This window comes from Adiantum capillus-veneris, chromosome 21, assembly GCF_014529385.1.
Source record: "Adiantum capillus-veneris isolate H3 chromosome 21, ASM1452938v2, whole genome shotgun sequence".
Lineage (NCBI taxonomy): Eukaryota > Viridiplantae > Streptophyta > Polypodiopsida > Polypodiales > Pteridaceae > Adiantum > Adiantum capillus-veneris.
The window spans coordinates 129,099,138-129,116,953 of record NC_140951.1 but is presented as its reverse complement, the minus strand read 5'-3'; the positions used below and the strand labels follow the sequence as shown (position 1 = coordinate 129,116,953).

General features: G+C 42.7%; 1 protein-coding gene across 1 annotated transcript in view; it reads right to left on the bottom strand.

Moving 5' to 3' along the window:
- Window positions 1–493: 493 nt before the first annotated feature.
- PKL (chromatin remodeling factor CHD3 (PICKLE)) overlaps window positions 494–17,816 on the bottom strand; it is a 93,061-nt gene continuing 75,738 nt past the window's right edge. The window contains exons 23-33 of the mRNA XM_086494226.1: window positions 4,985–5,144; window positions 4,775–4,889; window positions 4,079–4,153; window positions 3,941–4,002; window positions 3,551–3,627; window positions 3,341–3,471; window positions 2,808–3,165; window positions 2,545–2,650; window positions 2,031–2,104; window positions 1,518–1,941; window positions 494–926 (exon numbers count right to left, since the gene is read on the bottom strand). Coding sequence (XP_086350352.1) covers window positions 889–926; window positions 1,518–1,941; window positions 2,031–2,104; window positions 2,545–2,650; window positions 2,808–3,165; window positions 3,341–3,471; window positions 3,551–3,627; window positions 3,941–4,002; window positions 4,079–4,153; window positions 4,775–4,889; window positions 4,985–5,144 — 1,620 coding nt within the window. The 3' untranslated portion in view covers window positions 494–888. The remainder of the gene's footprint in view (window positions 927–1,517; window positions 1,942–2,030; window positions 2,105–2,544; window positions 2,651–2,807; window positions 3,166–3,340; window positions 3,472–3,550; window positions 3,628–3,940; window positions 4,003–4,078; window positions 4,154–4,774; window positions 4,890–4,984; window positions 5,145–17,816) is intronic.

Here is a 17,816-nt window from a genome sequence, read left to right as displayed (position 1 = left end):
ATACATACGAAAGGTCGGTAGGAAAACATACCACACGTGTCCAAGACCAGAAGAGTCCCAGGATACTTGACACTACAATTAAAAAAATAATGTTGAACTAAAAAAGCAGTGTCCTTTTTTCATTTATTGAAGGGCTTTTATAGCCTTGAAGACGAAAAGCTTAATTACTGGTTCCAAAGCTCTTGGGCTTCATCAATAAATATAGTCAGGTGACCTATGTGTCCGATACATTGTACTGTGGTAAATGGGCTCCTCGCACTCCAAGATGTAATTTAGAATTCCAACCATTATCGATAGCACATGGCTAACAAAGATATCCTGGCATTCACGGTGTGCAATTGTTACTGACCTCAAGGTGTAAAAACTACTCGAAAATTTTTTTTGTCAGCGAATGCAAATAAATGCACAGTATGAATTCAAAGCAGAGAAAAACATACAAATTCGAATATGAGCAGGTGGAGTAAGGGTTTAAACAAAGGCTTCACACCGCTCATCAGTCTTTAACGTGCTTCTGCTGCTTTGCATTGAATTGAGATGTCCATGGAGCTGTAAAAATCATACAATATAGAATTTAGACACTACACCTCATCAATGATTACATTTGGCTTGAGAGCCGACACAGCGTCCACAGTAAGACCTCCAGCCTCTTCTGTGCTGGTTGCTTGTATCAAAAATTTGATGATTGTATTAGTCCCAAATGCGGTATTAGTGGGGTTCATTCCTGTGGAAAGGCTGCAATTCTTTGTTTCTCCTCATTGTTTTCCTGTATTGAAACTTACAGCAATGATGCGAACTATGTACACGAGAGAACCTGTTCTTCTCCAGCCTATACAAACTGTGTCCCTTTTGAACTCAATGCTTCTCTGTGACGAAATGCAAGGCCTGTAATTACAATGCAGCGGATCCAAAAGGTCGATGATGATAATCTGCAAGTAAGAAATTTACCACTTAGCAAAGTCCTTTTATACAAGTATGCATATGTATGTATATACATACATAGATATATATACACATATACCTATATATATATATATATATAGCACTAAGAGAAATAAGTGAAGAAGAGAGACGAGATCTAGAATCTCCAGCTATTAGTATCGATGGTATTCTTGCAGAAGATCTACCCTTTCTCGCACCTGAAGAAAAGGTACACTTTTCCATCCAAGATTCTTATGAAAAGTATGAAACCCTTTCAAATCCAGAATACCCTCTCAGAATATAGTCTCTCTAGTGAGCATAGTCATAGTGGAACTCTCCTATAGATCTTCCCTCTACTTCATTGATGATAGCTCTGAATAGCTATATCCATCTTCCATAATAATATTTTGGAAAGCCACCGACTTTTCCTTTTTAGGACATTCAGAAGCCCACTCTCCTGTTTTATACATACATATCACACAGACACACACACACACACACATATATACATACAAGCCAATAGATATTTATACATATGTAAAATAAATAAACATACAAAACATTCACATGTCAAGAAAAAGGCCAATTGAAGTCATTACTGTTTTGAGGATTGGGAATGGCCGGGACATTTGCCATCCTTGGGAACTCTGTTGCCATCGTCATGCCTGGACTGGAAGAATATAGTGAATTAATACTGCCATAGACCAAATTTGGTTTCTCTGAACCTTCTTGCTTTTGTCCACTTGGAGCTGCAGCTTGCTGCCCTTCACCATCAGAGTCTAAATCTGCTTCATCTTCATCCAATTCCTCCGAAATAGCATCGGCTTCATCCCCAAAGATATTTGCACCATACACAACCTGGTCACCAAACCCTGTTGACTGAAACGAAACAAACGCCTTCTGCATGTCTATTGAAAGTCCATCAACTTGTCGAGAGCTTTTCCTCAATCGAATCCCAGCTGACTTGTTTCCAGTGTACGTCTCTGCAGCGTCCACTTCACACTCATTCACCGTTCTGCAAATCTGAAATTTGAAATCTGTGAGGTCAGAATGCATGAAGCCAAAGCAAGCCTGGTTGGTACATCAAAAGCATGCAGTGGCAAAGACACTACCTCATTGTAAATCCGAGCAACCTCTAATCTTCTTGGTTCATTATCATAAGCATATGCTGAAATTTCTTCTGGAGCTGTCAAAACAATTTGACCAATAATCATTGAAAATATTGATGCCTAATTCAAATTTCATATTAGAGTCTAGAGAAAATAGCAAAGCATGAAAGCATTGATGACTAAAGAAATGAACGCATGCCCATTGTGAGTGACTGATAGTGGCTAATGTTGACTATAAGGGCATGTGGTGTCCCAATCAGCCTTTTAAGTTTTTGTCCTTCCAAATGATTCTACCACAAGGAAATTAAAAACTTAACTCATTGCACCCCAAACAGTTTTTAGCTCAACATAGGCGAACAACTGACACTACTGATAAGAGTAGCTTGAGCCACAAGAAGCAGATGCTTTTGCTTTGTATAAATCTAGTAGCTAGGTGCATGAACAAAGAACAAAATGACCGTGAATAACATCCTAGGACCTAACAGATCCTCTCATTTGTAGGCAGAATCCCATATACCTAATAGTGTGAGAAAAGGGTGAGAGTCCTCAGCATCATTTCCTGTAGCCTGGGGGGCAGTCTGACCTGCATCTTCCATGGCTTCTCCTTCCACTTTTGATTCTTCCTGAAAGGTATTAGCATGCGTTAGATTTGACCACACCTAAAAGCACTGACCCTGCGTAAAGTTGCAAGCACAAAGCCAGCCAAGCAAATGAAACACACAAGGAAAAAAAAGGCTATAATTTCCAAATCACAGACAAAAGGTTGGGCAGATCAGAGACCAAAGACTCCTGGTGATACTCTGCATTCAAGGCCCTTTCAAGTAGCACTACTCGTTTCTTCAAAAACTCAACCATTCTCTTGTGTATGCGGTGTTCGTCTGGCCTTTCAGTTGCTGAAAACCCTATTCCTCCATCTTCCTGCCCCCCTGCATGGTTAGAATTAATGCCCACGGCTTGTCCCGCAGCTTCTTCTTTCGGGAAGCTACTGCCTTCCTGACCCGGTACTTTCGTTGGTGACCGAGAGCCATCAAGCATTGAAACATTCCCCGAAGATGGCAGCTGCAACTCTTTACAAATGTAAGACTTCAGATCAGACTCAGTATCCTCGATTATTTCTTGCCAGCGCCCATAACCATGCCTGTAACAGAACAATATCAATAAGAGCTACGCACATAAAAGTTTAAACTAAAGGATTTCTCTCTCACGGCCCCTCCAGCATGGCTGTAACTTACTTTAGGGTGACCTGCGGAGAAACACACATAAAACTACAAAGTTTCTTTATCATTTCCCCTCAAGCATGACTGTTAACTTACTTTAAGATGGCCTGCAGAAGCTTCCAATCCTGTGGCTCCTTCCAAAACCTGGCATTCACCAGCCCAGGAAGCCTCTTGTAGACATCATCAGAAAAAAGAGCAATCTTGGATACATCTTTGACATCTTTCACCTATTCAAGAAGCAAATATAGTTAAATGCACATAATACACATAACTTATGAAAGACGGCCATGGAGCTTGGCAAGTTACTTTGTCTTGTATTAGGTGTAAAATCGCAAGCCGCACCAAAACATCCTGAATTCGAAGTCCTTCCTTTGGGACGCCGTCTAAATACAACAGACAGACTATCTTATCAAAACCATCAACTTAATACAAGAAATGCTTTGCTGTTACCTCAAAGTTCTAAGATAGTTTAATTTATTTGTAAGAAAAATAGAGCTGGATTACCAATACTGAAAAGCCCCCTGGAGATGCTCTAGAATGAGCCTGTCAGGGGAAGTACAAAGCTGGGGATATAACTAGGCAATAGGCCATGAACAGGCTAGAATCCAAAAAACTGGTACAAATCTGGGAAAATGGAAACAACTGGAGAAACGGCCAGAGGCCAAAGGCTAAAACACTTGGCTTTAACTGTACTACCTGAAAAATTTGGAGAGTCCGATATATCCTCAGCAATATGGGTTAAAAAAAGAGTCCCATATCTGAAAATAGAAGCCAAAATTCACTGACAGAGATCTTCAAAAGATGGGCCAAATACTTGAAAAGTCAAGATCATACCTTGTAATTTCCTCTGCTGTTTTTGGTTTCATTCTTGGTAGAAATTCACTCCAGCTGAAATCTCCAAGTCCAAACCTGCCCAATCAATGCCGATTATGGATGCCTTCCTTTGAGATAGTAATGGCAAGGGAAGCCATGCTGCATGTGGCAAAAAGTGTACAGACCCCATAGCAGATTATGCACACCCTATACCACTTCAATCAAGCAGATTGGAATCTCTTACAAAGTGCACTAACTTCTGAACATTCGACAAGTGCTTGAACCTGCATGTTCCTAGGAATGTATACTTAGCTGACTTGCGAAATCAGTGCACAAGACCTGAGGTTTTTTTGACGCAGTAAAATAGAATAAAAATATTTTTTCTGCCACAATTTTATTTGGTATCAATTGCACCTTGGCCAAATATCTTATATCCGATGTTGAAAATTCATGCATCTGACATGAGAGGACAACAAGCAGCATAGACAAGACTACCAACTGTTTGATGTAAGAACTTGAAGATCGAAAAATTAAAATAAAGGGCATTTCAGTAAAACAAAAGTGACAAAAGAGACCATTTTTCCGAACCCATTCCATAAGACAAGTTTTTGTTAGAAATAAAGAGCCTGCGATTCTATCTCTTTTACTATACGAGACAAAATTACAGATAAAAACATTTTGTCAAATGGAAATGGACATCAAATTATAAGCAATTACCGCATCAAAATCTGCACAAATGCTGCCCTCTGCTTCCGATTGAAGCCTAAAATTTTCAATGATTTCCCCTCTCCATGTATGAGAGGTGGAGGGCCTGCTGGCTCGGACGAATCGACTGAGGCAGAAGCAGAAAATATTAGAAACAGAGGTAGTGTACAAACTTTATCACTTGTGTGTCAATGACAGTCCTGCTAAATAAAACCAAGTTACCTCTAGGCTTCTTTTTGGGCATCGAGGGCCTTCTTTCAAACCCATCAGGAATCTCTTTCACAGCTTCTGGTGCAATGGTCTCGGCAGCAGGCTCTTCATCTTCGTCATCTGAGCTAACGCTAGCCATACCAGCAAGATCATCCTCTCCTGATGCAAAGACCTATAGACCATTCAAAACAAAGAACGTTGTTACAGGCCTGGATATTCCAAGCAAGAAATCAATAGCAACACACAAACAGAAACTGCAAAATCACTGAACTTGAAGAGAGAGAGAGAGAGAGAGAGAGAGAGAGAGAGAGAGAGAGTTGACAGGGCACAACGGAGTTCCGAGCCCAGACGCACTGGCCCAAAAGACTGGCGCCCCTGTCGATATTTCTTTATTATTATGCTTCACAAAGTACAACTCCCAAGGGTCTCACTCTCTCCGAGACTTTGCATCCAGCAGAACAGTGGCCCAAAGGGCACTTATAAACAGGACAAGGGATGCCCAAAGCACTAGGTCAAAAAGCACTACACCCAAAAGCACCTGCTCCCCAAAAGCTTACGTAAAACTGCCAAACAGCCAGCAACACAAAAAGCAGAAATCCGTATAGTCTGCCATGTCATCACCTACAACACAAAACGTGGAATTCCATACAACCTGCCACGTCAGCATGTCACCGTGATTTACGAAAAACTCAACCAGAGTTCAAGCTTTTGATAAACTAGGTGTAGGCCCGTCGGCCAATGCTCTTTAAGTTCTTTAAGTTAAAGGGGGTTAGGTTTCTAAAACCCTAACTTCTTAGGCCCTCTCAACCATCTTTTGGGTTCAATTTCTCTTGTTCTCTCGGCCATTCCTTTCCAGTTAGGCATGCCACGTCATCACTTCGTGACATTCCCCCCTCTTGAGAAAATTGTTATCGCCCTCCATTATGTTTGCAAAAACAGCCAAAGGATAGAAAGTTTCTTCAATAGACATTGACTCTATGTACTCATGCACCAGACTCCACCAATCCAACACTCCTACAAAGACAGAAAGTTTTTTCAATAGACACTCACTCTATGTACTGAAGCACCAAACTTCACCAATCTAGCACTTCTACAAAGACATCAGTTACTAATCAATCACATTTCTGTCGAGGGTCTCAGATACAAATCATGATCATTGTAACCTATTCAGCAATCACATCCAAACCGTGTTGATCTTTTCATGGATGTGTTGATCCATTAAATCTTGTTACTATCACAATCACATCCTTTCTTTTCACATTTCAATCACACAAACCATGCCCATGACCATCCCCACCAAACAGTACATCCACATAGCGTGCAGTTCACATAATCACACACTTAGTTCACATTGAACACCATGTTTCAATCATTCAATCTAGCCATCTCATTCCGTCTGAAACTCTTGATGCCGCAAAGTTTGTATTTCAAAGAGGTGCTTAGATGTTGGGAGCACAACGTAAATGGTGGAATGGTTTGAGTAGGCCTCCCCAATTTGGGAAAAAAAAAAATCCTTTCAAAACATCTCAAATGCATGGGGTGAGTTTAGGAAATGAAAAGTCTCATGGAAATGGAAAGTCAGAAGGTTTTCCTTGTCCATATAAAGATAAAGAGATAGACCATTGTGCAACCATCTCATCCTTCCGAAACTCTTGATGCACTCACAACAGTATCCGGTCATCTCATCCACATAGAAATCTCGATGCACTAGAATCTCATTCAATTCAGATTCAGTTCTCATTCACTTAGCCATCACATCCAGATCTCACTGATCTCTAACAGATGTCTAAATGCACTAAGTTCAAATCATTCATCAGACAAAATGCTGCAAACATTTCATCTTTTTCTAAATGTCTCTAACAATACAAGCATGAAAGAGCACGTCTTTGGTTCAATCAAGGAAATTTCCAATTCAATGTACATATGTTCATAAAGTCATTCCGCAAAACATTGTCAGCCTGTCACTTATACTAAAATCTCAAAGAGAAACTAGTGATTTTATTCAATCTAGGCAATTTGTGACAATGGAGTGGAGTGGCTACCCTCTTGTGCAGTCCGCACTGCACCACATTCAACCTGCTGATCGATAACTTTTGGCATAGATACTGCTAATATTCCAAAAGCTTCAAGGTACAGTGTCACAAAGTGATAATGTGGCATGACCTATAGGACGGACTCCGGATAGAGAGGGGTCCAAACCTTGGTGAGAGAAGCAGAAGAAGAAGTTTTACCAACTTTCAAGTCTTGCCGAGTGGCCTATTTTTAAAGTTCAGTTTCCTTCAGCTTATGGGACCATGTCCGATATGACAAAATGTCACCTTTAAAAATCTCTTCAACGATTAAGAATTTGGATATATGACAGAAGGCAAAGTTGATCCTCTCAACAAGCTCTACGCATTGAAACAAGCAGATCTTATATCCAACAACTTTATAAAATTAGGGTTTTTACAGAAAATTTCAATATGTGTGGAATTAATGTTTTTGGAAGCTCTTGTTATCTGTGTGCAAATAACTACTAGGAGCGAGGAACATACATATGAAAGCTCCTCTCAACAAGCTCTACGCATTGACGCGAGCAGATCTTATATCCAACAACTTTATGAAATTAGGGTTTTTGCAAAAAAATTCAACATGTGTGGAATTAATGTTTTTGGAAGCTCTTGTTATCTGGGTGCAGATAACTACTAGGAGCCAGGAACATACATATGAAAGCATTTGGAAGCATGAAGCGGGACATCGACTCCTTTGCAACGAAGTGAACCATTTGCTTGAAATTTTGTCTATTTTGCAGGTAAAATTGAGAATGACATGGCAAGGAAATTGGCATCTGAAAGCGATCAGGAGCAACGGTAGCTCAGGAATGAATTCGTCGATTCAAGATAAGAATGATGAGTTCTGTTTGAAATTTGAATGAATGGATGATGATGCATGAGAAATGCTGAATGATGATGAATGATTCTAGTGCATCAAGGTTTCATATGAATGAGATGACTAGATATTATGGTGAGTGCATCAAGAGTACCTGCGGGATGCGGTGCATCAAGACTTCTAGACGGATGAGATGACTAGATGATTGAAACATTGTGTTCAGTATGAACTAAGTGTGTGATTTATGAACTGCATGGAAATTCTTCAAGATGAATTTGATTTATGTATGAAATTAATGTTTTCTGGAAGAACTTGCTAGTTGTGTGCAGATAACAAGTGAAAATCGAGAATAAGATGATGATGAATTCGCAAAAATGGCAGCTCTAGAATGAACCCGATAACGAAAAGAATCATGAATGATTCAATGGAGCTGTCATGAGTGCATCAACGGTTCTTACGGGATGAGATGCCACACAACTAGGACTGAATGATTGAACCACTTTGTTTAGTATGAACTCAATGTGTGATTGATGGATTGGGATCCCCGGAAATGATTACTCGTACATGACAGTGTTTGAGTGCAGATGGAATGATTGACCAAATGACTACGGTATTTCAATCTCGGAAATCTATGGACATGATCACAATATGGAATTAGTTAATCCAACATCAATGAGATCCGGGATGGATCTAGATGCGATTACTAAATACGTTGCCAAGAATCATGGTCGTAAATGAGAACACACTCTATGGACATGATCGCAATATGGGATTTGTAAATCCAACATCAGTGAGGTCCGGTGCCGATCTATATGCGATTGCTAAATGCGTTATCGCAATATGGGATTAGTAAATCCGACATCAGTGAGGTCTCGTGCAGATCTAGATGCAATTGCTAAATACGTTGCCAAGAATCACGGTCCTAGACTCTATGTGATATGTTATGAATGTAATGTGAATGTGATGTGACTATCGTCTTTATACGAGTGCTTGATTTGTGTCGTCTACTGTGTCACTACTAGAGTCAGTGTCTACTGAACTGGTTTATGGCTTCTGTCTGATTTTGCAGGCGTAATGAGGGCCTTTACAATTCTTTCAACTGGGGGGCATGTCACAAAATGGTGACGTGGCATAACCACTCGCGGACAGAGCTGATGACGTGGCAAAAAATTGTATGGAGAGGCAACCCGGATTTCACACGACAGATGCAACGTGGTAACAGTACGGCTTTCTTGGATTTGCACTGACTGTTGACGTGGACAAACAGTACGGATTTTCGTAAATAGCGTTGAGTGCTTTTTCCAACATATTTTTGATCATATGTTTTTGGGACTTTTTGCTTTTAAGTTTGGAAGCTTTTGAGGCTCTGCTTTTTGGCATCCCTTGTAAGAAAAAATAAGCCCAAGGGGTCTCACTCTTCAAAGCATCTGGACGCAGAGTCTGAGAGCAGTGGTTCCCTCGCGAGTTGTACTTTGCTCAAGCATTAGTATAAAAGAAATACTGAAAGGGGCGCTATAACAAACTGCTTACGTGCCGAAACCCTAATTCTGCTGAAACCCTAACCCTAAAATCAGAAACCCTAATTCTGCCCAAAACCCTAATTCTGTTGAAACCCTAAACCTAAAATCAGAAACCCTAATTCTGTCCAAAACCCTAATTCTGCTGAAACCCAAAACCTAAAATCAAAAACCCTAATTCTGCCGAAAACCCTAACCCTAAAATCAAAAACCCTAACCCTGATTTGCTGACGTGGCAGGCTGACACGTAGCCTGCTGTACGGACACCAGCGCGATTTAAAAAAGTTGGCAGCTTTTGGCATTGCTTTTTGGACCGGGAGCTTTTGAGTTTGAAGGCTTTTCACTGTAATTGCTTTTTAGGGTAAGGGCCTTTAAATATGAGGTTAGGGCTCATTCTCTGGCATGCTTCCTGGAGAAGGTGCAGAGTCTAGAGTACCGGCTTGTACTGTGTTGATGCAATATAAAGAAACACCGAAAGGGGCGCCAAGGGTTGGGGCCATTACTCTCTGGGGTGGAATTCCGCCACTCCATGTCGCGTGTCGTCTCTCTCTATTTCAGTTCAGTTGTTATTTGAAGTGCTTGAAGTTGTTCAGTCTGTTCTTTTCTATTGGCACGTGGTGCCCGTCTTGTGACAATGGTATTAGAGCATCAGGCGTGTGCTTTTCTGAAAGCATACCAGTCCTACAAAAGAGCAGACAGAGCTATTGATGGAATTCTATTTGAGACATCTTCACCCTCCAACCCGGACCTATTAGCGACTCCCACCCTTACTTCATCGCGCATCGGGCGCGCTCCCATCTTCACCGCTCATGTCTTATTGGGCATAAGCCAATTAAGATCACTTGCAAGAGAAGGATCCAGATTTGTTTCAAGTCACTGTTTTTCTCAAAAGCAGTGCCATGTAGATGTTGATGTCTACAACTACCAAGCAGCATACTCCAAGTACTTGGCAAGCTTTCAAGAAAAAAAAAAAATTGCCTGAAGTTATATGGTTTCTGACATCTTCCTTCAAAGTGCAACTTCTGGCAGAGTGGGGTACCCTGAAATGCTTGCCATGGAAACCCTAGCAGATTATATATTGAAATTTCTCGACATCTCTCAGTAGACGTCTCTGCACGAGCAGATGACCTTGGAGGTTTAATGCGATTGCTATCTTGGGACTACCATCGCCGCCAAAGCAACATTGTTTGTCCAAGAGCTGACGGACCATGCTGTGCTGGGCTACAACCTCATGGAAGGAACTTAACCCTAATTTGGTACAGGTTTCAAGATGGAAAGTCAACCGACTTTTCGAGCTCGACTGATATCAAGATTGCTTGAGTTCTGTTTGATCTTGTTTGGTGATCCTATTTGGAATTTGTTTGAAATGGATGGTATCTGTTTTGAACCTGTTTTGGTGCCGATTTGAATTGTTTGACTCTTGTTTGATACTGGTTTCAATGATTGGTGATTTTACTCCCGGGTGGAGAAGTGAGAAATATTGTTTTGGTATTGTTTGAGCCTTGGAACGACGCAAGCCGATGCCTGGGGAGCGTTTGATTGTATGCTTGTAAAATAATTGTTGTGGTGACTCTCGGCCCGGACCTGGATGGTTATGCGGGAGGAGTATTAAGAAGTCTCAGCAGTGGTTACTCTGAGCACCTCCAAACGACGCAGGTTGCGGTCTGGGGACGTTTGGTTGTAAAAGGCCTCTATATCACCCGGCCCGGACCTTTTTAGGTTATGCGGGAGGAGTGATGAGGAAGTCGTTGAATATCTCTCGGCCCGGACCTTGTTAGGTTATGCGGGAGGAGTGTTCATCGGCGGCTTTATGTTTCTATGTCTTGTAACATGCATATGTCAGCATTTTTGTTGCATTGTGATGTGCCAACCACTGAATATTCCTAATTGGATGAGATTGCCTAGGTATGTAATTTTAGTGCATCAAGACACCCATGGAAGATCAGTCCGGTCTGGGTGTGATGGCTAATTTTACTACGCCGGAATATCAAGAGTTCCGATCTGGACGAAAGGAGAAGCTAACTCCTTGATCAAAACAATCGAAAGGAGAAGCTAACTCCTTGATCAAAAGAGCAGAAAGGAGAAGCTAACTCCTTAGTAAAAAGAGCAAACTGATTGTCCCTCGGAATGACCCTCCGGAATGACCCTCCGAAAATTTTGAGCTAACTTGAGTTGTTTTGCAGATATGCTGGAATCGCGGACAATTACTCTCTTTCAAGAAGGGGAGATGTAACAAACTGCTGACGTGCCGAAACCCTAATTCTATTGAAACCCTAACCCTAAAATCAAAACCCTAATTCTACCCAAAACCCTAATTCTGTTGAAACCCTAACCCTAAAATCAAAAACCCTAATTCTATCCAAAACCCTAATTTTGCTGAAAACTTAACCCTAAAATCAAAAACCCTAATTCTACTGAAAACCTAACCCTAAAATCAAAAACCCTAACCCTAACCCTAACCCTGATTTGCTGACGTGGTAGGCTGACACGTGGCCTGCTGTACGGACACCAGCGCAATTTATGAAAAGTTGGCAGCTTTTGGCATTGCCTTTTGGACTAGGAGCTTTTGAGTTTGAAGGCTTTTCACTGTAATTGCTTTTTAGGGTAAGGGTCTTTAAATATGAGGTTAGGGCTCATTCTCTGGCATGCTTCCGGGAGAAGGTGCAGAGTCTGGAGTACCGGCTTGTACTGTGTTGATGCAATATAAAGAAATACCGAAAGGGGCGCCAAGGTTTGGGGCCAATACTCTGTGGGGTGGAATTCCGCCACTCCGTGTCGCGTGTCGTCTCTCTCTATTTCAGTTCAATTGTTATTTGAAGTGCTTAAAGTTGTTCAGTTTGTTCTTTTCTATTGGCACGTGGTGCCCGTCTTGACAGGCGCCAGTCTTTGGGGCCAATTTCTTTGGGTACGAAACTACACCGGGCCGTGTCAACCAAATTGAGCTGTGACTTTAAAGTTGTGAAGTAATTTAAGTGATTCTCTCGTATGTCATGCCAATTTTCGAACTTGGGGTGCCCAAGCCTGTGACATCCAACAAGGCCTAGGGACATAAGGCATTAAAATAAAGCAAGGCCACTCCAAAAATTGTGTAGCAGGCTGTTGACGTGGTAGTTGTACAAACACCCGCGATTTGCGTTGCTGACGTGGCAAGCCGTGCGATTTGTGTTGGGTATTTCTAGCACACGCTTTTGGGGCAAGGCAAGATGCTTTTGGACTTGACGCTTTTCATGTAAAATGCTTTTGGAAGGCCCAGGGCCTAAAAATAAATTGCTAGGGCCTCTTCCCGTAGATTTGCTTGGGAGCAGTGTTGAGAGAAGAGGACCTTCGGACATTGTACTTTGTGAAGCATAACAATAAAGAAATACCAAGAAGGGGCCCCAGTCTTTGGGGCCAATCTCTCTAGGCACGAAACTTCGTCGTACAGTGTCATCTCTTTCTTTCAGTTTTGTTAGGTACTTCACTTTTCTCGCGTGTGTTGCACTAGATCCTCGACTTGTACTGTCACAGTCTATTATAGTGGTATTAGAGCTCAAACGTTGACTCTTCTATGAAGGATACGATCCTCCTACTTGCAGCACACATGGATTTAGTCGACGAATCCCGCCAGGAGGAAACTGTGGCACTCGACCACTCAAGTTCTAGAGAGAATAGCGGAGATTCAAACGGACATCGACCACCTTCTTAAGGTTCGAAAGAGAACCTGTTTCTACCCACCGAATACAAAAGAATAGAGATGCAGCGTCAACAACAAGTCAATGCTTGTGCTCAACAAATGCTTTCTCCCCTCATTTTGCTGACGAGCATCTGAGCCGAGAGGGCCGGCGGGAAATTGTAACTCTACAGTCACAAATTGATAACGCGTCAAAGCCCTTAAGAAGGGAGCCAACTTGCAGATGTGGGCCGAGGGGCCTAAACCCTAAGAACAAGTAACAAAAGAAGAAGTCCTATCAACTTATGGGGACCCCGTCCGATGGGGCCCCAAGTGACATAAAGGAAATAAAGCAGGACCCACACACACACAAATTGCGTAGTTGTTGATGACATTAGCAGATTTTCGAAAAAAATACGCTGGCTGCTGACATGGCAGGCTGTACGGATTTCCGTGTTTTGCGCTGACTGTTGACATGGCAGCTGTACGGATTTCCATAAATTACGCTGGTAGCTTTTTGGCATTGCTTTTGGACCTGAAGCTTTTGAGTTTTGAAGGCTTTTCACTGTAAACTACTTTTGGGGCCTAGGGCCTTTAAATATGAGGTTAGGACACATTCTCTGGCATGCTTCCTGAAGAAGGTGCAGAGTCTGGAGTATCGGCTTGTACTGAGTTGATGCAATATAAAGAAATACCGAAAGGGGCGCCAAGGTTTGGGGCCAATACTCTCTGGGGTGGAATTCCGCCACTCCGTGTCGCGTGTAATCTCTCTCTTTCAGTTCAGTTGTTATTGAAGTGCTAAAAGTCCGTTCAGTCTGTTCTTTTTCTATTGGCACGTGGTGCCCGTCTTGTGACATCTGTTGATTCATTACTATAAAAATAAATACCGAAAGGGGCACCAGATTTTGGGGCCAATGCCTCTGGGCACAAATGTACTACCAGTGATATCCTATCCGCTATATGTTCATCAAGTCGATCTTGTGTAATAGCTGGAGGGATTCTAGTGGTGTAAGTGACATCAAGAAAAGTACTACCCCTATGTGTGTTCATGGAAGCCCTAGGCCCCGTTGATCCTAAAGGTCCTGTGTTTGGGACTCGTACATGTCCAAAAGACTCCTCCACCTTGGTTTTCATTGGGCTCACATGTACAATCTAGGTCTTGTGTGAGTAGTCATGGTTTTTACCTCTTCCGGATTTACATAGTATTGGTGGAGTGGTCCCCCAAAATATGTACATCTCGTCGGGCCCGTGTCAACTCAACTTTAAATTGTCATAAAGTTGTGAAGTATTTTAAGTGATTCTCTCGTGTGTCGTGCCTGACTTCCGACTTGGGGTGCCCAAGTCTATCACAGTGGACCTAGCTTACCTTTTAGTTCCTTTTTTCCATACCCTCTGACCCGTTGGTAGCCATGCTGACCTCCCCTGTCCTTGGCACCGGAATCTGATCTTTGGAATTCTCTGATCTACCAATTGATTCCGTTTATGTTCTTGTCGTGTGCCCTGGGACCTGTTCGTGGCGTCCCCTACCTGCTGGCATTTCAATTTCAATTGTCGAAGCCCTCACATGAACAATCAACTGATTCCCCTGCTTTGTTAGGACCCTCAAATGCACTATCATCTAATTCCCTTTCTTCCCCAAAATCCTCTGATAAACTTGCATTTTTTTCTCTTAGCTCATCGGAATCTTTAGATGCACTACCATCTGATTGCCTTACTTCTCCGGAATCCTCTGATGAAGTTTCATCCGGTTCCCTTGGTTCATTCTCTTCACTGCAAGACTCTTGCTATGTCGAGGTGAACACTAGCTTGTCCGTAGGATAAAACAATGAGCCGACATGCATTCCAAAACCTTGCTTGGCATGTCCCATAAGTCTCTAAATAGAACCAGACTTCTGTTGCAAACAATACTATCGAATCTCTTTTGGCAAACTACCACAAAACCACTGAATCGGGTCTCTCAAAGAGACCCTCCAAAATGAGCACATTGGCAAAAAGATATCACAAAACCTCCGGCAGTAGTCATCCAACGTGTCTTTCTTAGTCATTCTCAAATAATGCCAAGCCCATCATAGATGCTTCTCTGCGTAACAACAGAGTGGACCACCAAGTATGTGCATGTCCTCTCAAGTAAGAGACTGCCATTTGCTCCTTAGAGCGTTCCGAGAACTGAGCTCCTAAGAAGACGATGTCAAATTGCTGTATAAACTCAAGGGCTTGATGGGTGTCCTTGTCACAAACCAATGACGTGGCAATACACACGTGCGGTGCATTTGTGACGTGGCAAGCAGCCCCGAATTTCTGCAATGACGTGGTAGCAGCATACGGACACCCCGCATTTTGTGGCGCGTTTTACGGAGGCTGTACGGCTTGATGACGTGGCAACAACGTACGACAGCTTTTGGGCTACGCTGAACTCTACGGGCGAGAGAGAGAGAGAGAGAGAGAGAGAGAGAGAGAGAGAGAGAGAGAGAGAGAGAGAGAGAGAGCTTTATTTTATTAAGCAAGCCTTGTGAGAGGAGTTACCTTATTTTTGAATGCTTTTTATAGGCAGCTTTTGGGGCTTTGCTTTTGGCATCCCTTGTAAACCTTTAGTAGTGTGGCTTGGGCTCCCACTTCTTAGAGGATCTGGACGCAGAGTCTGAGAGAGACCCACCCACTCCCATGTACTCTATGCAACAGATTTAATATAAAAAGAAAAACCGAAAGGGGTGCCACTCTTTGGGGCCAATAACTCTTGGCACGGCACTCCGCCGGACCGGTGTCGAATCAAATTGTGAACGGTTTTGAAGTGAATTCATGTCGTGTCGCGGTAGATTCTTAACTTGGAGTGTCCAAGTCTGTAACAGTGGTATCAAAGCACGGCCAGAGCACGGCCAATTTCTCTTCTACCGGGAAATCCGATCCTTTTTACGCGGCACTTATGGATTCAAGCAAAGGACAATCAACTTCCTCTGCATCCGGAGAAGATTCACGCGAGGAGTACGGCCCACCTCGGCCTACTCACGCGGAGCTTGAAGAGACGGAACATCAAAGATTGGTCGATAATGCAACAAGTTAATGATAAATTTTGCGAAGGACCCTAAACTTGCAAAATTTTTGACTCAGACCTCCTTCGACGAGGTGCACTCACAGTGGCGGCAAACCACGGAGCCACCCCTCAAACCGGCGCTCAAACAACCTCCTACGCCGAGGATGTTTACAGAGCAAGAATTAGAAGAGGTGGTTGATGCACAGATTAGCCAGCTTTTTGACGCGCAGAACAAAGCCAAAAAGCACAACAAAAAGGAGAAAGGCACTGACTTCCTGGGTTATTTGGGTCATCAATCTACTTTTGCCTCGGCAAGAAAGCAGAAGAAGCATGTGCGATTTGAAGGAGTACCTGGTTCTTCTTTCTAGAAGATAAAAGCAAGAAAGTCCGAGAGTTCAAAGAAGGTACGGTCAATTAAATTTGACACATTTTTTGGTTATAGAGATGCTTCGAAGGCTTTGGCCTTCATTCAGCAGTTTGACAGAGCTTTCTTTGGATAACGTTACTCAAAGCACTCCAAGATTCGGAGAGCTACCTCTTATTTCAAGGGAAATGATAGAACTTGGTGGTCCACGCTTCTACTGAACAAGACGGCGCCAGTTAAATGGCTGAAATTTAAAAGGCTTTTAATTTCTTCGTGGCTGACTCGAAAGTACGAATGCAACATACGAATTGCTTGGAACCATCTTCGGATGACTAGGAAGGATACAGGGGACGCTTATTGCGAGAGATTCTGGAGCACTTTTCTACCCACCTCTTCATTTAAGAAGATCTCGTTAAAGAACAGATTGGGCGGTTTACCTTCGGTCTTCCTACAGAGATCCGAAATCACTGCTTAGAGCAAAAGTCAGATTCCATTCAGGAACTGATGAGTCATGCGAAACGGGGTTTTGCCATTCACTCAGGCAGTTTGACCTACCACAGATGAGATCATGACGCAGAGAACCGAACACACTTCGGAAAATATAAGTAGAAAGAAGAAGAGCACCCCAGAAACGAAAGAAAAGCATGCACGACCCCAGCTCACTCGTCGAGAGAGGATCAGCTATATCAAAGAGGGGAAGTGTTTTGAATGCGGGGAAACTCAGCATATCTCCGCGAAGTGCCCTAACAAGGCACCGAATGAATAGGATGAAGAAAGCCTAGAAAGTTTCAAAGCGCTGAGGGACGTGGCAGAAAAGGCAGATAAAAATCCCAACTGGTACCACATTGCATGGGGCCCGAACCGAATCAAATGAATGAAAGTACAAACTTTGCCGCTTTTAGGGCAAAGTGAAGGATCACAAAGTCCTCTTTTTCTCTGATGAAGGAGCCAAGGTCAACTTCACTTGAATTGGTGGCTTGATTTGGAATTACGCCTGACAGGCGAAGGCCACAGGCGCAGATAGTTCTAGCGGCACCCGGACGGGATGTTGCCATTACATCGATCATTGGCAAACTTCATTTGGAATGACAGGGGTGTTTAGGGCACGAGAATTTCTACGTATTTTCCTTGGGAGGTTGTGACGTCCTACTCGAAATCCCTTGGTACCACAAGAACAACGCCATGGTTGATTACCGGGTCGAGAAAGTGACTTTGACAAAAGAAGGGCTCAAAGATTGTACTTGTTGAACTTCAGTTTCTTTACTCACTTTTTCTTGGAGAGATCTGAACGATTTTTGAAGGTCGAATATGTGTCTGATCTAGAAAAAGAACGCCAAGATTTTCTCCACACTCATGCCGATTGCTTTTCAGAGGGCTTGCCAAGCGAGTTGCCACTAGCTCGTCCTGAGGATCATACC